The 24530-nt window shown below is 44.5% G+C and overlaps 1 protein-coding gene across 2 annotated transcripts in view; it reads left to right on the top strand.

Annotated features, from left to right (window-relative positions):
* Positions 1-3254, top strand: part of SH3BGR (SH3 domain binding glutamate rich protein) — a 63778-nt gene extending 60524 nt beyond the window's left edge. For both annotated transcript variants that reach the window (XM_053564722.1, XM_053564721.1), the window contains exons 6-7: positions 78-197; positions 2821-3254. In XM_053564722.1, coding sequence (XP_053420697.1) covers positions 78-164 — 87 coding nt within the window. In that variant the 3' untranslated portion in view covers positions 165-197; positions 2821-3254. The remainder of the gene's footprint in view (positions 1-77; positions 198-2820) is intronic.
* Positions 3255-24530: the final 21276 nt, after the last annotated feature.

Raw genomic sequence — 24530 nt, 5'->3', positions numbered from 1 at the left:
ATTTTACATTCTTTTCTCATGTCTGTGTCTCTGGCCCTTACACTCCTTAACAACAATGACATTTTGGTGAAAACAAGACGGAAGAAATAACTGAGGAGGGAGCAGAAGGGGAAGCGGAAGCCGAAGGTGAAGAGGAGCCAGGAGAAGAAGGAGAAGACTCTTAGGCCTTTCATGTTTAATTTCTTCCGCGTTTCCAGGTAGCTACAGAATCCTGGTGCTGAGGCCCCCGTTGATTCCAGTCTGCTCTCTGTGTCACACTCTCTTGGTGTCAGAGAAAGTGCATCCCAGTCAGAGCCACCCTTCCCTTCCCAGGCCCCGGTCTGTACAACTTACAGGCCATCAAGCCCCCTCCTGGAGCTGCAGGGCAATTCACCTTCAGTGGATCCGTTTCTTGGGAGGGCACAGAATGCCGGGGTTGATAGGATTTCTGGAAAAGGTGGACCTTTGAGCAAGGCAGGGTTTTGTTGGGCTTCCTCCTGTTCCTCCATGTAAACCTTATTTAAGGGAAGGCACAGACAGTGTCCTTTATCAGCATTCTGTTACCCTGACGCCGCTGCTGAACACGGGCACTTCTGGAGAGGGCTGAAAATTGATGTTCAGAATGACGGTGATAAATCATGACCTTAAAGACATCACCGAGTTGCCTGTTGATTCATGAAAGAAAATCATTGCAGCCAGAGATGTAGTTCTAAGCGTGTGACGCTACATTTTGACTTATTAAATATTCCCCTGATTGTGCCTGTAGAAACACTGGGATGTGCTGAAGTCACTTTTGGCATCTTTGGCAAGTGGATTCTGCTGCTTATAGTTTTAAACTTCTACTGCTGATGAAAAGCAATTGTCACTCTTAGCAGTTTGATAAGTGCCTCAAAATCAGTAGTGAAGTGTCAATGAGAGGATAGACTCTAACGGTAACGGATATTGAGAACAGGAGGGTTAGCTTAAATACCGTGAGCCTTACAGATAAGACAGTATGTCTGAAAATACCTGAAGATCAGTAAGTGGCATAAAAATAGCTGTTTTTTCCAGATATTTGGCAGATGCCTCAGTATAGGTTGTATTGCGATTGCTGTGATTGACCTAGCAGCTGAATGTGAGGTGGCAGTTTATTCTCTGAGGCAGTGATGTTTACAGTTTTGCTCTAGTGCTATAAGAGTGTTTAACAAATTTTAAATTAAAACATTTTTTTAAAGTTCCTTATTGTCCATATTATGCCTTTACTGAAAAATCAGAGACAGATTTTTGGCAGTTTCTCTTGGGGCAGCCAGGGAAGGAGTTAATGAGGGAATAGGCACTCATCACACACAGCTGAGGTCTGTCCTAGCCTTCGTGTCTGTCCAGACACAGATGGACAGAAGGGTTCTTTTGGAGGAGGAAGAAATCCCTGATGCCTTGTAAATATTGGCTAACAAATAGCTGTGCTCTATGCACTAAAGACAAATTTGGATAGTAGGGACCTCCCTTCTTAATATACTTGTACTTATGCTTACAAATAAAAAGACAATATAATAAAGGCTTAATACATTTTTAGGGCATCTTGGAGCTGGGGAGAGTAGCCATCACAGTTTGTTATTAGACCATCAAGGTTTTATTATTCCTGTGCTTAAGTTCTGAAGCAAGTCTAGCCCATGGTTTGATGTCTTCCCAGATGATTTCGTTACGCTCGGGATGCAGAGAACTCTAAGAGCTTACTGCTTGTCGCTTTGGTAACAATTCCATTTCTCGGGAGTGTGTTGGGACCCATGTTTGAAAAAAAAAGCCAACTGCTCTGTCTACCTTAAGAAATTCTACCTGCAGAATGGTGGGAAATGCCAATATGCTCATGTTTATCCTCATACCAGAAACAAAACACAGCAAAACCCACAGTAAAAGACTCCTAACTACTGTTTAAATGTGTCTGTTCACTCTGCTTGGAAGGTTCTTTTAAAAGTATGCAATTTTAATGAGGTGATTATAAAAGTTATTCAATGTGAAATGGCACAGCTCAGAAAGAATCCTTAATGCAGACAGACGGCTCTTTACAGGCCAGTCCTCACCTGCCCCTCAAAATGGCAAAGTACAGCTATGCCTGGCTTATTTTGCCTGTTTCCCTAGTGGTTCTGGTTTGGAATCCAGTCTGTAATAGTCTATTGTGAGGTTAAAATGCCTGACAGTGAAGGAGTGAACCAGGCAGCATCTAAATCCCACCCTTGAACCCTGGAGAGATTCAAGAACCTTCTTCAGAATGTGACGTGGAGGTGCAGTCAGACACTCTGCAAAGCATTTGTCTTCCAAAGACAAACCCATGTCATACACCACTCATGGTCTGTGCATTTTGTTTGAAAAGATAATTTTAGGCAGGACATGGCAACGAATGGAAGGACGAAGGAATTCTCAGTCCCCATTTTTGGAAGTGGAGTCAAAATCTAAATTGATGCCCGAGTCTCAGGACAACATACAATATGAAACTCTGAATTTTACCCTCCCCCCTCCCAAAGGTTGCCACTTAATATGTGTACTGTCCCCTAGTCTAGCCAAGGGCCATTTAGATTTCTTCCTCCAGGACTAAGTTGTAAAGTCCGCCTCCTTATTTTCCGTGAAACACAGCGAGACATTGTAATCACAGAGGTTGACTCCCTTGTGGTGTGTGAAAGAAAGGAGGTAAAACTCGTATGGTTTTTCCATGGGAAAAATTTCCTTGCCTTGGGGAGCAAATGATGATTAGTGGTTTATAAACATAAGGTGATACTTTTCTGTATTATATTGAAATAGTGAAGATTGAGGTAAATGTTCTCTGTCTCTCTTTAACAGACTTTCCTTATTATTTTCCCTTTCTTCTAGAAAACCCAAGCCATGAAGCAACATTTCAAATATCTCCCACAAACCAAACTCTATGAAATACCTTGGCCTGAAGCTAGCACAGCCCTCCGCACAGTGGGGCTCACCCAGGGCTCATCACACCTGACATGCTGAGCTGTACAGGGATAACCCCTTAATCATACTGATAGGAAATTAAATGTGAATACAGCATGTGCAGCCTTCCTGCGCCCGATCTTGTTGGCCTTGGCCAAGTTTGTCTGTTTGTTTTCGCTTTGCATGACTAGACCTTATTAATCACTGAAAAACACGATTTCAAGGTGTGGAGCTTCTTTCTCTTTGTGATACAATAAATGTATTTCTTCTAAAGTGCCTTATGCTACTTGTCTCAGAATTAGCTTTGAAAATGAAGTGCTTTCCAGAGAACAATCATAGAAATAAAGATGGATAGTAAAAGACCTTGTACCTCGAGCATCATTGCGCACTTCACAGTCTGTACTTGAACACACCTGAACTCAGTCTGTCTGCTGCCAAGCCTGACTTCTAGGCAGCACTTTCCCGTCTGCGCTGGGATAGATGATTTTTGTTGCGCTGATTATCTAGCCCACGTTTTCAGATTGCACTGATGGTCTAAGTTACATCATATTCTGTACCATGCATGTGGCTGTGTGCATCATCGTGGGAGCCTCCTCTGAACTGTAGCTGTGCCACCCACGTGTGTAGGGATGACGGTAAGGACAGAGATGTCTACAGCCTGGTGCCCTTGGCGATCTTTGAGCTGCAGGGAGTGGCTGCTCTGTTTCTCCCATGTTGATTGATTTGTAGTGTGGCTGCAGAGCTGGGGACAGGGATTTTGCTGCTGATGGCCAGGAATGTGTGTTCCCCAACAGCTGGTCCAGCCCCAGTGACATCACACCAGGTAGGTCTGACGGCGTTTCACCCGACACTTTGCCTTTCTTGTAAGGTTTTGCGTGGGAGCTATTCTTCGCATTTTTCTTGCAACCAAGTGTTGGCTCTGTATTGTTTCCTTGCTGCGCTGTTTTCCTGTTTCCTGGTGATTATGGCAGTTCAACTTGAAGCAGCCAGAAACTTCTCCCGAGTCTGTTTGTGTCATTTGGGAATGTACGCCATAGTGGCAGAGGTCATGTGGCTCTCCTGAACTGGAGAAAACAGCTCTTTTCTTGTTGCCCTAGTAACAAAAAAGAGGAATTTTGAATAGGATTAGGTTATTTTGTTCCAAATCATTGAAGTAGTCTACTTTTAAAACATTTCTATCTTTGTGAAAAATAAGGTAAAAGACTACAGTAAAATGTAAATTTATATAATTAAAAATTAATGTCTACTTTTAATTTCATTGCATTAAGTTATGCCCTACCAAAAAAGCCTGCATCATTTTTTAACAGCTCTTAAGCTTCTTGATGCTTAGGGCTGACCTGTAGCTTTTTCGTGATAGAATATGGTGGAGGTTGATTTTGCTAGGTGCCAATTTCCCTCATATATCTCATTTTAAAAAAATGAAAATGTTTGTGCTAATAAGCAATGGTAACAAACCAGACCAATTATTTAAATTGAATCTTTTTCTTACATTGCTAAGTTTTTACTTTCTAGAAAAGTATCTTTATTTGCTCCCATTTAATTTTCTTTAAAGTATCATTGAAATGCAAAAATTACTTAGATTGATGATACCATATAAATATTATCAGTTTTGGTTTCACCTACAGCTCCAACCTTGTGAGGAAAATCCCAAATATGGACCAAAATATAGTTTCTTTTTTAAATTTTTAAATTTATTTATTTTTTTGAGACTCTCACTATGTTGCCCTCAGTAGAGTGCTGTAGTGTCACAGCTCACAGCAACCTCAAATTCTTGGGCTTAAGTGATTGTCTTGCCTCAGCCTCTCAAGTAGCTGGGACTACAGGTGCCCACCACAATGCCTGGTTGTTCTTGGTTGTAGTTGTCATTGTTGTTTGGCAGGCCCAGGCTGGATTTGAACCTGCCAGCTCTGGTGTATGTGGCTGACATCCTAGCTGCTGAGCTACAGGCACTGAGCCCAAAATATAGTTTAAAAGTTCACATAGTTTTCAATATAAGAAGCTTCCAGAAACTAAGCATCATTGTGAATATGTGAATAAGATTAATTCAAAAGAAAATGCCAAGTGAACAAGCAAAATCATTTTGGAATAAAAAGAAAAAATTAGAAAAACGGGATAATCTTAGGACCTGAAGCTAATGGAGTTCAGAGTTTGATTTGTTTGCATTAATATAAGAGAGGCTTGAACATTTTAAGTGTTAATAGTTGTTTCTGGCCTTTTATTCGGTTAGAAAAGCAACCACAGAGAAACTGGAGCGCGTGTTTTCTCGCCACGGAACACTGAATGTTTCTGCTCTGCTCCCTTTTCTCCCTCCAAGGTTTCATTTCTGTCCCTTCTGATGGAAATCTTCCTTTGGTACGACGATTGAGGTTGTCATTGAGTTCTTAGTCTTATGAGTTAAGTGTGAGCGGTGCAGGAGAGAACGGACCGTATTGGCCGCACGGGGAATATTTACACATGTTTTCTTTCAAACCGGTTTCACTGTTAAACCTGCACCGGCCGCCGTGGGTGTAGAACGGCCCTGGCACATTGCAATACTAGAGCGCGACCACTAGGTGGTGATAAAAGACAAGCTCTTTTTTTTTTTATTGTTACTGTTAAATCATAGCTGTACAGACAAGCTTCTTAATAGGGTGTTGCTGCGCCAAGGCCCGGTGGCCACCTGCCCTGGTTTGGGTGCTGTAAACTGAAATCAGGAGTTGAGAGAGAATGAGGAATCAGGTGGAGGAAAAACAAAAAGTCTCTCCAAACTAATTGATCAATTAATTAGTGTAACATTTATAGTGCTTTTATCTAAGATAACTTATTTTGGGCAAAATGTTGCATATTGACTATTGAATTTCATACCTTTACATTATACAAAAGGAGCCAAAACACAGTCAAAGACTCATTTGCATAATGACAATTTTGGTAAAGAATCGAGATTTTCCTTTAGTGTATGAATGGTTCCATCATACAGACACGTGATTGGGAACAATTATCCTTCCCTGTTACAAGACTTTTAGTCCTAAGAGAATTTATGTCCAGATATTTCCAGAAATGTCCAGAAATACATTCATGAACCTAGCAAAAAACTTACATTCAGAAATATATTCATGAGCCTAGCAAAAGCATTCCTTTCACGATTGCCTAGGGGACTTGGCTTTTTTACTATTTTGTTTTGGAAGTACTTTCTCGGGAGCAGAAAAATTGAGGTGAGAAATCTTTGAAATGTATTGGTGCATTCGACTGTCTTCTAAACTAGAAATCCGGAGATTGTTCAAAGATGCGGTAATGTTCTCAGTCATGTGGAAGGATCAAGGCAGGAAGGGGCTCAGCTGGCTGGGTGTGAGTAGCACAGAGTGGGTGTGGGGTGATGATTTAACTCTGGGAAAGGGTTTAGCACAGTGGACTCGCAGGAATCCAGCCCACATGCTAGGATTATAATTGGATTACGGTCTTCCCTGCTATTTTTATTGGCGAGAGCTGACTGTGTGCTTGCTATGAGTCAGTCTCCGTGTTGAGGCCTTCACCTCACCTCCACAGTAACCCAATGAGCGGGCTACCATCTTCATCTGACAGATGAGGAAACAGGTGCCGGACATTCAGTTCTCCAGAAAGGCTGAGATGTGCCTGCGTCTCTCTCCACATCCAGCAACAGCCTCTACCACAGGCCCTCCACTCCCTGTCCTTGGCCACCATCCCCGTACCCCTGGGTGCCTGGGGCCAGTGGGCAGTGTGTGCCCCGCCCTCCGCATGCCTCTGTCCTGCGTCCTCTCAAGTCCACACGTTCTGTCTTTAGACTCCCTGAAGCAAGGTGACCTGTGCTTGCTGCCTACGAGCCACGTACTCTGTTTTCTTAGTTGACTGTCAGAGGCCAGTCCCATCACCTTCCTCCTCCCGTTCTGGATGCTCACGTGGCCACCACCTGCTGCAGCTGCACAGGGAACTGAATCATGGTCAACCCAAAACAGCTCTATCTAGAAATTTGCCGTCAGCCTCAGAAATGAAAACTAAAATCGCCACCTGCCCTTTTCCAGTCTGCTTGTCCTTGGGTACACCCTGCCCCTGATGCTGAAGGATGCACCCAGAACTCACCTGGTGCTTAGCTGTCGCTGCTACCAATGACGTGCCAAGGTCCCAGCCAACCCCTCAGGATGTTTCTAGCCAAGGGAATGAATGGCTCCTTCTGCCTTCTAGGTGGGGATGACTTAATGAGGCAAAACGCATCTTAATCATCGGACTGAAATTTTAGTTTGTTTTGTAGCAGGTCCTATTTCTCTGAGTCCTTATAAAAAAGTTGTCTATCCCTGGAAGGATACAAAAGTCATCTCGGGAGAAAAGGAAAGCTCATTAAAAACATCGCATTCATCTACTAATTTCTACTTAGATTCAGTAAAAATAAGGCAGAGAAATGCAACCTGGTTTTATTTTTCTCTAAGGAGCAGAGATGCTTTTCTCTAGCTTTTAACTTGATTCTTAAAGAGATTAAACCTTGTAATAATGTTAGATCCAAACATGCACCAGCTGGTATTTCAGAGTGGTCAGAAATAAGATTTCCACGGTGAGGGGAGCTTCTCTGTGAAATACTGAGGTGGGAGAAGACTACAGACTCCCTCTCCCTGGTTCTCCAGGTGGCTGAATTCTTGAGGAGTCTGTGCCTCTGTTGGTGAGGATGACATTATCAGAGTGTGTTCACTCTGACCCCGTTAATGGACATTCGAGTCATTTATGATTTGGGGGATATTTTGAATAAACACGTGGGGGCATATGCATGAACACTTGTGGGCAAACCTTTTGTCCCTGAATGTTTTTACTTCTCTTGAGTAAATACCAAGGAGTGAATTGAGATTGTAGGTCCTTGAGGACGAAATCCACGTCCCATTCATTTTTGTCATCCAGAGTACAGCGCTTTGAGTGGAAGTGTTAAATGAACTTCTTGCTGGGAAAAGAGAATGAATATTTACTACTTGCCAGATCTACTCTTTCAAATAATTTCTCACATATTGTCATATTTAGTCGTTTCAACAACCAGACAACCTAAGTGTTATTTTTTACAGATCTTTCTTTCTTTTTTTTTTTTTTTGTAGAGACAGAGTCTCACTTCATTGCCCTCAGTAGAGTGCCGTGGCGTCACAGCTCACAGCAACCTCCAACTCCTGGGCTTAAGCGATTCTCTTGCCTCAGCCTCCCGAGTAGCTGGGACTACAGGTGCCTGCCACAACGCCCGGCTATTTCTTTGTTGCAGTTTGGCCGGGGCCGGGTTTGAACCCACCACCCTTGGTATATGGGGTCAGTGCCCTACCCACTGAGCCACAGGCGCCACCCCAGAACTTTATTTCTAACTGGAGAGACAAAAGCTCAGGAAAGTCCAACAGCCTGCCTGGGCACACACAGCTGGTAAGATGTTTGACTCCAAACACCAGGGTTATTTGTTACTATTATTTTTTGCTGCCTGTCCAAGCGGCTATGTTGATTTGATTTGTGGAAGAACCCCTAAATTCTCCTGAGAGTCTCTGGGTTATTAAGCTAATTATTGTCACCTTATAGAAATTTATACTAATTTTCTACACTAATTTTCTTTTTTTTCTTTATTGTTGGGGATTCATTGAGGGTACAATAAGCCAGGTTACACTGATTGCATTTGTTAGGTAAAGTCCCTCTTGCAATCATGTCTTGCCCCCAGAAGGTGTGACACACACCAAGGCCCCACCCCCCTCCCTCCGTCCCTCTCTCTGCTTTTCCTCCCCCCACCCCCATAACCTTAATTGTCATTAATTGTCCTCATATCAAAATTGAGTACATAGGATTCATACTTCTCCATTCTTGTGATGCTTTACTAAGAATAATGTCTTCCACTTCCATCCAGGTTAATACAAAGGATGTAAAGTCTCCATTATTTTTATAGACTAATTTTCTAGATCTTTATACAATAAACAATGCTTCCACAAATCCACAGGTTATTGAGGCCTTTTCTTGCATGAATCTTTTGGAGAAAAAGAACTTTGATAGGACCTCAGATTCTTTAAAATTTCATAGCAATTCATCTCTTCCAAATGGGTGGTTGCTGGCAGAGTGCAGCACAGCACCCAGCTCCAGAGTAAGGCAGAGCAGCTGGAAATGGGGCTGATGTGCAGCTGGGATGGCCGGGGCTATCCCTACTGAGTAGGAAACACTGAAATACTTCTGTGTCAGTAGAAAAACAGCAGGCCACCCTGGCTCCTCCCTGGGACACTGTCATCTCCATCATCTTAGGATCCAACAATGAAAGGGTTGCACCCAACTGTGCAGGGGCCTCCACACCCTCATGCCAGTGCCTTGGCCACTGTTCCCACAGGTTGGCCCCAGACTCGAAATTGTTAAATAGTTTGATTATAACTCCTGGCTAAAAGTTATTTTCGAAACTTAAATTTAGGTTGATCATAGTCTTATCTCACTCTTCAGGATAATAGCCCCCTCATCTGTTCTCTCTCCGTCTGAGGTTTGAGTTACCCTCAGTACAAGATCTAACAAAGATCTGAAAATGGGATAGTACAGTAATTATTTTGAGAGAGTAAGAGAGAGAGAGAGAGAGAGATAGAAAGACAGAAGGAGAGAGAGGGAGGGAAGGGGAGAGAAAAGCTAACATCACATTCATTTTATTATAGGATATTGTTTTCTTTAATTAAATTATTTACTGCTGCCAGGGGCACGCAACCAGTCCCAGGTTATCCAGAGTCACCAAAGGTGCCAGTGCCCATTCTGCAGCTATTAGAGAATATTGATCCTAAGCCCCACTGCTGACTGAACGGTGGACCCCAGAAAAGTCTTCAAACTAATTTTCTGGCGCTGTATCTGGACTCGCTTTTGGTATTGAGATTCAGATACAATTGACAAGCATTAATGTTTGTTGAAACGGGGATCATAAGACTAACCAAACAGACTCTTTATGACAATAAGATACTAAATTATTGACAGGACATCAAGCCATGCAGGGCAGATGAATTACACTTGCAGACTGTCAATTTGCGTATTGTGGCTTGTCTCCAATTAACAGACTTCCTTATTTAACTTAAAACATTTCAAGCCTTCAGACAAAGCCTTATTTCTTTAACCAATTACAAGTCATAGAATCTTTGAACTCACCTGTAACCTGGAACCCCTGCTTCAAAATGTTATGCCTTTTGGGGCCAAACCAACGTATAATTTTCATATATTTAATTTATGTTTTTATCTGTAATTCCTTTCTCCTTAAAATATATAAAACCAAACTATAATCTGGCTGCCTCAGGGCCATTGACTCAAGCTTCCTTGACTGTGACTCTCCAGGCTGTGGTCACATGTTTGGTTAGGCTTGGCGCCCGTATCTCAGTGGGTAGGGCACCAGCTACATACACCGAGGCTGGTGGGTGTGAACCCAGCTCGGGTCTGCCAAACAACAATGACACCTACAACCAAAAAATAGCCTGGCATTGTGGTGGGCATCTGTAGTCCCAGCTACTTGGGAGGCTGAAGCAAGAGAATCGCTTAAGCCCAAGAGTTGGAGGTTGCTGTGAGCCAAGATACCATACTACCCCTGACCGAGGGTGTTATAGTGAGAGTCTGTCTCAGAAAAATAAAAAAACATTTATCTCAGAATATACCTCTTTAATTATTTTATTGACTTTGGAGTTTTTCCCATTAATGGAATTGTTTTCTTTTGTTCTTAGGCATTGTTTAGCTCTTGTGCCTGATTTATAAAGCAAACTTTCTCAGAGGTGTGTATGTGTAGGAAAAACAGCAGGTACAGAGTTCGGTGCTGTCCAAGGTTTTCCACATCCGCTGTGGGCCTCAGAATGTACTGGCTGTGGATATGGGGGGATGTGGAGAAGGGAGGACTACTGTGGAGTCTCCCACTTTATGGTTCACACACATCCTTTAAGCACAATTTGGTTAAAGTCTGTTTCCAAGTTTCCCTCTCCCTTTCATCATTCTTAGTTGGGATGAACTCCTGTAACAAAACGCACATTAATGGAGAAAAACAAAACAAGTTTATTAACATGCATACATTGTGCGTGTGTGTGTGGGGGGTATATACCCAGAGGCGTGAGCAGCATGAATGCTTGTTGAAACAGAAATCGTAAGACTGACAAAACAGACTCTTTTTGACAATAAGACTTAAATACTGAAAGAAAGAAGGGTATTCTGGGGATAGGTATGGAGAGGTAACCCAGAAAGCTAGAGTTAGACCAGGGTGAGGTTTTTAAAGCATATGCGAGTCATCCTCTCCATTTGGGAACAGAAAGGGAGATACTCACAAATGGAGAGAGCTCCTTTATATAATAGAAGTAAGTTCCCTGGCGAAAGGGTAATTTCTTGTGTTTTCTGAGCTTCTTCTGTGTCAGCAGTTTCTCAAAATAATCCTTATGCCAAGAAGGGATATTTTGGGATGGCATATTTTGGTCTCTTTCAGTCATATTTTGGGGTGGCATGTTCTGGTCTCCTAGAGTTGTATTTGAGGTGCATATTCTGGCCTCCTGCACTGGTCATGCTGAAGTTAGGCAGACATTAGAGCATAGCAATTATGAGCATGGATTTGGGGTCAGCCAGGCTTCAGTTTTGATTTTTGGTTCTGCTGCTTCCTGGCATGTCTGAACTTCGGTGAGTTATGGCAAGTCATACAACTTCCCGTCACTCTGGTTTTCTCATCTGGAAAATGGATTAAGTAACGCCTACCCCATAGTGGTTGGAGATAAAAGAGTTTTGGGGTGCAAAGACCTTGCCCCCAATGCTCCCTACATGCTGGCCACTGTTCTGTATCTCAGGGGAATTCTTGTAGATTCATTCAGGGCTGCGTGTTAGTTCCTTAAGACATTTGAGGCCATAGCTGTTAATTCCGAAAGAATCTCTCCTACTGCTTTAAACTTTACTTGGTGTGAGTTGATTTCAACTCCATGCCTTGCTTTCTTCTTATTTTTTGAAGCAGAGAGATTCTTTCCTAAGGGACAATTGACTTAAAATGGTAGGAAGTAAAGAAAAAACATGTTGCAAAAGTGAAAAACAAACTTAATGCTTGATGTTTGACGCTGTGGTGTCTTAGCCTATTACCTATGGGCTGGGAGAAGACCTCTGTGCACCTTGCATGCAAAATCAATTAAACACAAAAAAGTACAGCTTTTCTGGGCAGAAAAAACGTCAAGTGCCTTGGGATTTAAACCTCTGACTTTGAATATTTAATGATAGGGTATAGTGATTCCTATTCTGCCCTGCCATTTCTTTTTTCTTGGTAAGGTTGTATTTTTGAAGCACAGCTTGAGGGCAAAAGCAATCACAGCTCTCATTCTGAAAGTACCAGGATGTAGAGATGAAAAGGCAGGCTCTGTGGTGTGTGCACCCATGTGTGTGAGCATGAGTTTGTGCATGTGTATGTGAAGGAAATAATGACACCAAGCAGATGGAAACACTGAGAAGGAGAAATAGAGTGGGGAGCTTCCAGGTCGAATGAAGGCACAGTTCTTACCACAGCTGCTCTCTTTGGATTCCACATACTTCAGAAGAAACCATCACAGATGGCGGATATGGTTCTCCAAAAGATTGTGATCATTTTCATGTATGAATACTTCCTTTGTGAACCTTGTTGGAGCCAAGAAAAAACTTGTCCTTCACCCTCTGAAGGTTCACTGAAAATCACTGCCAGGAGGTGTTTGATTATGTTCTACGTCACCTGTGAGCCTTCCAAACACAGACCCAAAGATACAGGGGAAATTGTCCAGTTTTTATGCTCAGGTTTAACAAAGTATAGACAGCTGGGTACAAATATAATTGGGCAAAAGGGTATGATGTAACCCTAGCAGATGGTGTGGGAAAACCCAGCAAGGCCTGTCTTTAGACTTTTCTTGGAATCTCTGAGTAGCATCCTTCCTTCTAGGCGTGGGGCAGCACCCTGTTTAGAATGGGGTTTTATGACCTACAAATAAGATCGGTCTTATTAATATCATTATGGCCAATGTTTACACAGAAAATCAGAGTAATATTTTTAGGTTTTATGGCAGGCTGTGGAGGAAAGGGGGTTCTTTCTAGTTTCTATGACTAGCCTCAGGGGAGAGTAAGAGTGAGAGACAGGAAGGAAGGAGAGAAGGTCAGAGAAAAACCTTTGCTCGGAGGTTGCTTCTGAGGTCTTCATTTAGGGGTGTTGGTTTTTTTTTTTTTTTTTGAGACAGAGTGTCACTCTGTGACCCTCAGTTGAGTGCAGTGGTGTCATCATAGGTTACAGCAACTTCAAACACCCAGGCTCAAGTGATTCTCTTGCCTCAGCCTCTTTAGTAGTTGGGACTACAGGCTATGTGCCACAATGCCTGGCTAATTTTTCTATTTTTAGTAGAGACAGCGTCTTCCTTTTGCTCAGGCTGGTCTCAAACTCCTAAGCTCAAGCAATCCAATTGCCTCAGCCTCCCAGAGTGCTAGGATTATAGGAACGAGCCATTGCGCCCAGCCAATTTTGGGGTATTGTTTTCTGAATCCCAGCATTTCCTGATTTGAAACTTCCCCACTTCCCCAAGAAATTTTGTGGTCCAGAATTTGAATTGGTGGATTGTCTTACATCACAGTCCTGGGAATAGGTAACATTTCAGGCAGTGGTGTTGCAGATGACTTTTTACCAAAGTCAGACCTTTATATGAGTAATATAAAGGCCTTTGAGTAATCAGATATTTAGTAAGAGGCATTTATATGGAAACAAAAGAAAAAAAAAGTTTAATAATTAGAACAAAATTAATTAATTGTAAACCCAGCAGCCAGTGGAGAAGATTTATAGATGTTGGGCTCAAATACAGTGCCAATCTGACAGATATTTCTTGGTTTGCAGTTTGCATTAGGTGGGTGTTGCACTGAACTTTCCAAGCAGTCTGTACCTCAGCAGGCACAAAGCCTGTTTTCATGTATTAAATTGCTGTAGTGGTTTCCCCCAAGGTTTACATCAAGTTGTCTAGCTTCAGCTTGTAGGACTTCAAGCAATGCACAGTTTTAATTTCTAGGTTTGAGAGCCCAGTGAGGAGGTGGTTGGAGAATGTGGGGTATGGATGGGCTGGTTCCCACCTGAACAGCTCACGCTCAGGCAGTTTCTTCCCTGTCTCTAGGAAGTCAGTAACCCTGGCAGAGGTTGCCCCTCCCTCCGGGTTGCCTCTCCCTCTCTGCTGTCACAGCAGCAGAATACAGAAGAGAAGACATGGCTGATACCCCTGGAGGGTTAATAGATCTGAGATCTTGGGAACCAAGATGGCCCTGAAATCCCTTGTTTGGGGAGCACACATGTATTGAAGAAATGGGCAGGATTCCGTCTATGAAGAGATTCCCAACTCTCAGGTGGCCAAGCCTGGAGGCGCTGGGACTGAAAGCAGTGACCACAGCCAGATAGGACAAGCCATGCCTGTGAGGGCCTGAGGCCCAGAAGAACACTGAATCAATATGGAAGGTACCAATGTGACCAGGGCAGATAGTGGCTGTAACATACGTACCTACTTATTTATCTAAGGCAGTGGTCCTCAACCTTCCTGATGCCGCAACCCTTTAATACAGTTCCTGTGGGTCGCGGCCCACAGGTTGAGAACCACTGATCTAAGGCTTGCCGTGAAATGATTAAACCTAATTATGGGCTTCTCACTAAAAGTTTAGCCAGCACCGAGGTGTCATTACTGCACACACCTTCAGACATGTGTGGCTGTCATGCTGGAGGCTGTGGGTATGTGTGGTGCTTTATTGTTCTGGCCAGTAGGCATCTGTAGTGGGTAAGGTGTTTGATAGGTGTGGCAGGTGAGGGTGGGTTTCTAATAATACATAAATTGCATTTCAAATGCTTAGCTCGCTCTCTCTCATACACACACATGCACAAACACACACAGTTGGATTTGTCTTTCCCGATTCCTAAAATGGCAAGGCTACCCTACTCTAGTAATCAGAGGAATAACCTTGGTTCTTAGTTTAAAATATTTTGGTGGAAAATACTCCAGCAAAAGATTAAAAGATCAGGGAAATAGTGTTTCCCTGAGCCTGGTTTCTTTGGTAATCTTTACCCCCTGCCTCCCAGTTCCAGCTCTGAAGCCAACAGATGCTGCAAATAGGAGTGGTGACCCCAAACATTTCTTGTGGCTTCGAGTCTGGTCAATGCGTGATTTTACGGCATCTTGTTGCTTGGTGACAGTGGGAAGGGCCAGCAATTATGAGGGGGTTGGTGAAGTGGCCCTAAGTAATTCTAAGCTACAACCCAGCCTCTGAGGCCTCTTCGTGGCCGTGCTCTGGAGTACGAATGCGGGGACAGACTGGTGATTTTGCAGAGACAGGAAGGGAAAGTAGGAGGGTGGACACAGCCGCTAAAGCTGCTTTAAGCTAGAGGGTAGTCTGGTCTCCGGCATCATATGCCTGTTGATGTGGGAGGTGGCTGGGGTGGACTCTGCTCTTTATTCAAACTGTAAACAAAAATGTGAATTTGATCTGACAGGAAGGCCGAATGGTAAAGTCTGAAACTCGTGGACGTCTTAGAGTGGTCGTGAATGTCTGCATGTTGGAGACGGGATTTGGACCCGTGTCATTCATGTCTGAAGCTCAGACTCCTCGTTCCCTGTTTATGCACCACAGGCTGTTGGGAACGTCGTAAATGCTCCTCCCACTGTTCTCCGCCTTCCTCTCTCCTCCCACCTCCCCTTCCTCCTTTTCTTTCTCCCCCCTCCATCAATGTCTTCCTTCCTCTCACTATTATAGTACTTACTGTCACCCTGTCCCACTGATAGAATCTCAATCAGTCACACAGTTGGTGTCATCAGCCCCTCTTTACCAGGAAACGGCCTCATCTTGAGGGTCTCACAGCTGGTAAAGGGCTGAGCTTTGCCCCAGATTTTCCTGACTTCAAACCTAGTGATTTTAACTCCTTGATGCCCACATATCTGGATGTTAACCAAGCAGAAGAAAGCACATGAGTTTCTTCTTTGGCTTGGGTTAGCCGTCTCCGGGCCTTGATGCAGTTTTTTAAAAATTCTCAGGGCTTGGTACCTGTGGCTCAAGGGGCTAAGGCACCACATACACCTGAGCTGGTGGGTTCGAATCCAGCCCGGGTCGGCCAAACAACAATGATGGCTGCAACCAAAAAATAGCCGGGTGTTGTTGCGGGTGCCTGTAGTCCCAGCTACTTGGGAGGCTGAGACAGGAGACCTGCTTGAGCCCAAGAGTTGGAGTTGCTGTGAGCTGTGATGCCATAGCACTCTACCCAGGGCAATAGCTTGAGGCTCTGTCTCAAAAACAAAACAAAAAAATTCTCTGGTAGATGTTAACTGCCCTGGGGTCAATTCACATGTTTGGAGGGTGGGTTGGCCTTGCTTTATAAGAACCATTGAGGTCCTGGTCCCCATGTTGCACCATGTGGGCCATTCTTGCCATGAGCTGGGCTCAGCATGTCTGGTGCTCGGAGACTCTCTGAGAGACTCCTTTCAGGAGCAACTTAAGCGATCTGCCCTCCAAAACCTTTGCTTCCCTTTAGGGCCTAAAGTGGCATGATGGGGCTTCATCTTAAGTCATTCTAATCTCTGAGTGGGAAGGAATTTATGTGTATAAAACATAAATATGACTTTTAATTTGTTACCATTATTTTTACTTCATTATATACATATCAGTAAAACACGCTTGAAGGGGATTTTTGTTTCTCTTATTGAAGTTACTTGTCATGGGGTTCCCTAGCAGGAAGCCCCTCCAGGACGTGAAAGAGACACAGCAGAAAGGCTCTCATGGAAAGGCAAAATCCCATTTTCTTAGGCCTGGGAGCGGGCATGGAGGGTGGAGGCCCACAAAGGGCTCACGGGCTCTGGAATACTGGAACCGACACAACACATCTCCGGTATCAGGGGGATCACGCTGGTTTTAATCCAAGAATAATAAACCAAGAAACGAGTCTGCTTTAAAGCCACATCTGTAACCTGGGAGCACCTTATTTTCCCTGGCAAGCTGTGTTGCCTGATTTTAAAAATCCAAATGGTTTAGCAATTACAGATGACTTTCCAAAGTGCTATTTTCATATTTCCAATCCTCTTCCAAAATGTTTTTTTAATATTTGACATCAACAACTAATAATATAGGCAAATTGATTGGCAGGCAGCTCAACTTTAAGTGTCCTTTCCCGCAGCACCCCCAGCCCTGACCCCAAGCCTCTGTGGTGAGGTGCAGAGGCTAACTGTGGAGGGCCAGCCTGGTAACCATGGCAACAGCACTGCCATCAATGAAGTGGCTCTCGGAGCCCATGGCACTCAGGCTGGAGGCTAATTCCTACGACAAAGCCTCTTCCGTGTTTCTTCACAGGAGAGCAGCTGGTTGTGATGGCGGCCATGACAAACCTTCAGCCCGAAGATCTGGGAGGGAAAAACATGAGCCTTACCTACCCTCACGTCATTAATTATTTCATGATCAGATGAATGGGAAACACTAACAAACCTGGCAGGTGTAAGTCGGCCCAGTCCCTTAAACCGTATCAATGCTTCATTCCACGTGCTCGTGTGCACGTGCACACTCAGTCAAATACTTGGAACAAGTTCTTTAAACATTTCTCAATCTGGGAACAAAGTGCACAATGATGTTACAAAGCTGCCTCAAATACCTAAAAGGAATCGTCCAAGCCATCCTTTCTCAGAGTTGGTTTAAAAGTCGCCCGACCATGAGACTATTGTACTTCCATTAGGTGCTGGCTCGGTGGAATTTGCCATCAGCTCCCCTCTTGGAAACGAAGCAGGATTTCAAGTGGCACCTGTTTTGTGGTGCATGGTTTCTAAGGTTGGCCACTGTGGTCACATTTCTAAGGGTGCTTATCATTAGCTGAAAAAAAGGTCAGTATATTATAAATTCAAGAGAAAACAGATCCCACATTAATAAAATGTTTGGGACAGAAAGTATTAAACCTGAAAAGCAGATGAATTTTGAATTCTAGAGAAAGAGGAGTGTTTACTTTTTAAACTTTAATGAACTGTGTCTGTATTCGGTCCATTTTGATCTATGACAACACCTTCACTGTTGGTAACACCCGAGGCTTTGTGAATAGATCTCAGTTTTCTTATTTTCCAGGTGTGTAATTTTCTTACTTTGGGGTGATTCTTCAGTTCTTAAATGGGGATAAAAGTAATACCTCAGGACATTTTGAGAACTAAATAAGATAATTCATGTAATGTACTTAGCCTTGTGCCTAGTTGGGGTTTGACACTTTTATATACATAATCCATTCTTAACAGTCCAAGTGTGGCTGAGCTAACCCGGCCACGTGCATATTTCTCTGGAAAGCATCACCGCAATATAGGATGGTGCTGGAAGGCTTGGGTTTGAAGTTATTCAAGATGTTGGTTTTAAGTTTCTTTAAAGATCACTATTGTCAGGGTCCTGCCCCGAGGGCAGTGTCCTCTGAGACCTGTGGAAACTGGTGGTGAACTAAGAAATGTAGAGCTAGAAGCGAGGGTAAAGAAAGACATGAGACATCGAGTAGAATTAAAAGTGGGAGCTCGGGGGTCCATGGCCCATCCTGGGATTCAGCCATGGCCCAGAGTGTTTGGTCCACTCTGATTTTATTGAAGTCTATTTGTCCAGAGGGTAAGATGAGGGAGGGAACAAAGATGTCAGCAGTTTCTGGGATTGATCATATCAGCTCCTACTGTTATTATTATTAACCTTAAGGGTGGCCTTCAGAAATCTGAAATCTGAGCCTTGTATTGGGAGAGCTTCCTGCTTGAGGTCACACACACAGATTTCTAGGGAGATGTTAAGCTCTGCTAGTTCTCTGTGGAGTAAAATGCCACCTGTGTTTATCTTCTCTGAGGAATTGGTGGGAGGGAGGCATTTTCCTCCTACCACCACCACAGAGGATCTTCCTCTGCAATAAGGGATATAAGCTCTTCTGCCCATATCTCAGGGCTCCAGCTACTCCCTTGGTCTCTGCCCCAGGCAAATGCAAATCTCCACAATGGGTATCTGCTTTGCCTGTTGAATGGGCAGGAAATGCCCTAGAAGATGTATCTTTTCCTAGGACATTGTCACAGCCTCTTCTATGACCATTATTCTCCTCACAGTACTCACAGACCCAGCAGGGTGTTTGTAAGCTGTATCCCCAACAGGCTAGAATTTCAGAAAAGGCAAGAAGCTTGCTAGCAATGGCTAGCTTAAATGTAAACTAGCTGACTTTTCTTTGTTCCAGCTCACTCAGCTTATTTTTAGTTTTCCTCTTTTTCTGGGGGTGCTTTCTTTTCTTTTCTTTCTTTTTTTTTTTGTTGCAGTTTTGGCCAGGGCTGGGCTTGAACCCACAATCCCTGATATATAGGGCCGGTGCCCTACTCCTTGAGCCACAGGTGCTGCCCATGGGGGTGCTTTCCTTTGCCATGAATGGGGTTTTTGGTCCCCATTCTCCCAGCAATTCTAAGATTGGTTGTGAGATTAGTCAGCCATTAGGCTTCAGACACAGTGGCCTGACCTGGCCACAGAAGGGGTAATGGAAGGGTGTTGCCCTTCTTCCTTCAGAGGAGGGTTAGGACCGTATGCTGGGAGGCTCACCCTTGCTGTCTTTGCTTGTGTTCCTTCAGCAGCTGCCTGTCTGGGGTCTAGACCAGGGACCAGGGAACACCCAGGAGAGTTAGCCAGGGCTAGAGAATTGGGCCCAGTTCCAGCCCCATGCCCACCTGGGTTCTGGAATATTTGGAGCTGTGGTTGTGGTTTTTTGACAGCAGGGCACCCTGTGTGTGGATCTTTAACTCAACAATGAACAGAGTTGAAGGTCTGGCTGCATTTTCTAGTGGATGGCTTGGTGGATAGCTGCCAAGGGGCTCATGTGGTTTTGGATCTAGGGCTCCAGTGAAGGTAGGGTCTGCTTCCTGGCTCTTCTGCTTAACAGCTGTATGGCCTTTGTCATACAAATGTCATGACATGTCAGCATGTCAAACTGCTGATGTCTTTGTTCCCTCCCTCATCTTACCCTCTGGGCAAATAGACTTCAATAAAAGAAGAGTGAAGCAAACACTCTGGGCCATTGCTGGAATCCCACGATGGGCAATGGATCCCTGAACTCCCACTTTTAATTCTTCTCTTTTAAGCAAGATGCAGGCCATCAAGAGAGCCATGGAGAACTTTAGGACCAAACCTACCCGAAGCCTTAGCAAAGTCCTTGGCTTAAATTGGGCATCAATGGTTCCTAATGGGGATTGGGGGTCTCTAACTACCTTAAGGCAAGGACTACCTTTCAACTCCTGCCCCAACTCCTGCCCATAGTTGGAGTCAGGTGAGTTCCTGTGGGCCAGCTCAGGACAGTTGGGGAGAGTTGTGGGATCCTGGGCTGGGGGTACCGTCTTCCCCTTCCCTAAGGGCCACATCAGTGGGTGAAGAATCACCCTGTGTGACACATTTGGGACAAGTCACTGGCTATATTAAGGGTTATTAGGTTTCTGATGCTTTCAGAGGTTCCAGTGATGGGACCCAGCACCCCTGTAAAGCTGGCTGGGGTGGGTGCATTTGCAATTTTCTCTCTCTCTCTCAGCAATAGAGGCAGGGCAGAGGAAATCGTGCTGCATTCCGGAACACCCAACTGACTATACACAACTGTAATGTCAATCCAAGGAAGGTCAAGAACTTTCTGGAAGGGGCAAAGTGGGGTTATGAACTGAGAAGGGGGCTTCAAGGAGGGTGGGAGGAAAACCTGGTGGGCAGGGCCAGGGAGTCTGGAGGGCCCATATGAACCTGGGTCTGAAGCAACCTAGGTAACCAATGACCAATAGAAAGAGACCATGAATGAGGGATGGGAAAGGGCAATACTAGAGGCGCAGAGCCAGTGAAAGACATGCAACCAATTTGAAGAGGAGTATTTATACACCTGCAGGCTTCTTGTCTGGATCTCTCTCACCTCTGCTCCTTTATTAGGGAGCCCCACTTCCAACTGTCTTTGGAATGCTCGCAACTTTCTCTTTGTTCTTCCTAAATAACATCTCTCTTTGTTGCCCTGAAACTTGTGAAGTTACTTTTACCTTCTGTGCACGTGGCCTGAGCCGCTCCAGTTTGATTTTCAGTTTCTACTCACCTGTGCTTTCAGTTACCACTGTGTCGGCCTGAGTTAAACTTTTTGTCTCAGTGGAGTAAGAACCGGGTCAGCTTGGTTCAGGAAACCGCAACCCCCGACCCCCAACATGAACCATGTTGTGATATTAATAAGCAGGGACTTACAGAAGCTGCAAGTTTGCACCAAATGCCCCCTGACCCATACTGGGTGAGGCCTTCCCATCCCAGTCTGCTTCAACATCAGCATCATCTTTTCAAAACAGAGTAAATGTAACACATGTTCATGTTAAAAAGAAAATCTGAACAGCACAGATGCAATCCTTTATATCGCTGGGCAAAAGAGATGAATAGAACCTTCTCTAAAGAAGACAGATGAATGGCTAACAAACATAGGAAAAAATGCTTATTGTCCCTAATTATTAGAGAAATGCAAATCAGAACCACCCTGAGATGTCAAATAACCCCAGTGAGAATGGCCCACATCACAAAATCTCAAAACTGGAGATGCTGGTGCAGACGTGGAGAGAAGGGAACACTTTTACACTGCTGGTGGGACTGCAAACTAATATAATCTTTTTGGAAGGAAGTATGGAGAATCCTCAAAGAACTCAAGCTAGATTTCCCATTTGATCCTACAATCACATTACTGGGCATCTACCGAGAAGAAAAATAATTCTTCTACCATAAGGACACTTGCACTAGATTATTTATTGCAGCTCAATTTATAATTGCCAAAATGTGGAAACAGCCTAAATGCCCACCAACCCAGGAATGATTAACAAGCTGTTAGGTAAAGTATCTCTTACATGGGTATGTACACACCATGGAATACTATTCAGCCATTAAAAAGATGGAGACTTTACATCTTTTGTATTAACCTGGATAGAAGTGGAAGACATTCTTCTTAGAAGAAGAATGGAGAAGCAAGAATCCTATGTACTCAATTCTGATGTGAAGACAATTAGTGCACAGTGGAGGGTGGGGGAAGGGGAGAACACAGACCTAGTGCCAGGGTGGAGGGTCATGGTGTGTGGCACACCTTTTGAGGACAGGACACAATTATAAGAGGGTCTTTATCTAACAAATGCAATCAGTGTAACCTGGTTCTTTGTATCCTCAATGAATCCCCCAACAACAATAAAGCACAGATGGTAAAAAAATCTCTTTTTGCTTCCAATCTATTTCCCAGTCTTTAGAAGTAATCACTTAACAAACCATATATGTTTACTGGGCAGTCACCAAAATTCTCTGTAGTTGTATTATTCTTTTGGATTGATTGCTTCAGGTTATAGAGTGTTTCAGCGAGGTCCTGTCTCCAGCTTGTTAATCCCACTGTATTAGTCTCCTAGGTAACAAATTACCATAGACTTGGTGACTTAAAACAGCAAAAACATAATCTCCCACAGTTCTTGGCAGCAGAAGTCTGTGGTCGGGGTGTGTCGGCAGGGTCATGCTCCCTCTGAAGGCTCCAGGGAGAGTCCTTCCTTGCCCCATCCAGCTCTGGTGTCCCCAGGTGGCTCTCAGCATGTGGCTCAGCTCTGGTGTCCCCAGGTGGCTCTCAGCGTGTGGCATTTTCATGTGACCTCCCCTCCATGTCTCTGTGTATCTTCCTCCACCTCCTTTTACAAGGACACCGGCCTTCAGATTTAGGGCCCAACCTAAAGCTCAGCCATCTGCAAAGACCTTGTTTCCAGATGAGGTCCTATGCTGAGGTTCCAGGGAGGCAGGAATTTGGGGAAGACACTGTTCAGTCACGGCAGCAACTGAGGCAAATGACCTCAACACCTTGGGCCGACATAGACTGATGCTCACTATTCTGGAGACCTGACAGCACCAAGCGGCCTATGCCATGTTGATTGTTGAGACTAAAATTTGAAATAGTGCCACAAACTCCTTGAGTCATTTTGAGAAGAAACTTAAATACCAACAAAACTTTCTCCAAAATGATTAATGCAGAATCAGTAAAGATCTTGATCAAAGACTCTTGGTAATTTCCCATAGGGAAGCAGATCCTTTACTGATTGTGTGGTCTCAGCCAAGAGCCTCTGAGTCCTTGTCCATAAAATGATGGTGACAATGTGGTCTCTTTATTGGAGTTGTGCAAATTAAATAAGAAAATGCATTTGGCGTGTTCGGTGCAGCACTTGGAATATAGCAAATATTTAACAAAGGATGACTTAGAAAACCTTATGAACTGAGAAAAGGCTCTAGCACAGCCTATATGATGAAAATGATGGGGATGTAGGTATTTCTTAAAAAAGAAGTCATGAAATAAGCCTGTTTCAGGGCCAACGCATAGAAGTAGAGATTATTTGGATCTTGTAACAACAGGGCACTGGAATCGCATCCCAGCAGGAAGGAAATGGCACACGCAAATTAGGGAAACCCGGAGGGGCTTAATCAAAGCACCAGGTATATGAGACATCTGGGGAAACCACCAGGGTAAGAGCAGTAACAGGAAGAGGGCAGGCGGTGTCACGGCTGTTATCAGCTGTAGGACAAAACAGATGGGAAGAAGGAAATGGCCAAAGGCACTGGGAGGAGAGAGTCACGCAGAGAAGGCAGCCCGATGGGGAAAGCAACCGCAGCCCCCTGCAGGAGAGCTTCCCAGGAATGAATGCCAGGATTTTCCTGTTCTTCCAGTCCTTTGCTGAAACCACAGAGCACCAGAGCTTGTGTGTGTGTGGTCAACCTAGTCCCCAAGAAAGCAAGATCCCTGAGGCAGAAACCAAGGTGCAGACAGCTGGGGCATCTTGGGAAGGCACAGGAACGACTGCGCAGTCAGCCTCCTAATCACTCTGGTTCTTTGTGAGACTGGGGAGCGGTCTCTTCTGTAGCCTGCCCTGCATAACAGCCAGTGCAGGTGGCAGGCACCATCCAATGACTAGGAACACCCACCAACTGCCACCCAAACTTGCCATATTTGGCAGCTTTGGCGAAGCATAAAAGAATGTTGTGGAAAAGATACTTTTAGGTAGAGGTGCAGACACTTCCACCCTTAGCTGTCCTCATGGGACAATGGCTTCTGGTCTAAGGGCTTTGCTCCTCTCTGAAGCCTGTTGCCTTCAGGAACCTGCTGAGAGGCACATGGTGTCAAGGCCAAGCCAGGCGTCTGCCTCCCAGGCAGCCTTGACCCGAGCTCAGCACCATCTCCCCCTCCCCCCCAACATTTGATTTGATGTAGGTTCATTACCTGTTCCGATATGTGTAAAATGCATTATTGTTTTGTAGACATTAAAAAAAGGAACAAAATTATTGTCATAAATCTCTGTTTCTTATTTTTTCAGTAAGCAGTACGGCTAAGATTCATCTGTGTTAACATGCAGGTCTAATCTGTCACTTCCCAGGGAAGCCTGCTACTTCCCAAATTCCCCAGCGGACAGCATTCCTGTCCTCTCTCCAGGTGGTGGACACAGGCTGCCTCCAGCTCCTGCTCCTACAGATACAGCGACAGACAAACATCTCCACAAGGGGCAGGTGAGCATTTCGGGGTCCTGGGAGGTGCAGAGGGCTAATTTGGCTGAGGGGCATCACGCTGTGCCCAGCCTGCCCTCCCCCAGCAGGCACGGGCCAGTTTCCTTGCGCCCCTGCTGGTGCTTGGCACGGGCCAGCTGCTGAATCTGTGCCAGGCTAAAAGGTGTAAAGCGATT

Source organism: Nycticebus coucang, chromosome 16 (genome assembly GCF_027406575.1).
Source record: "Nycticebus coucang isolate mNycCou1 chromosome 16, mNycCou1.pri, whole genome shotgun sequence".
NCBI lineage: Eukaryota > Metazoa > Chordata > Mammalia > Primates > Lorisidae > Nycticebus > Nycticebus coucang.
The sequence above is the reverse complement of the archived record's forward strand: the minus strand, read 5'-3'. Positions and strand labels throughout refer to the sequence as shown.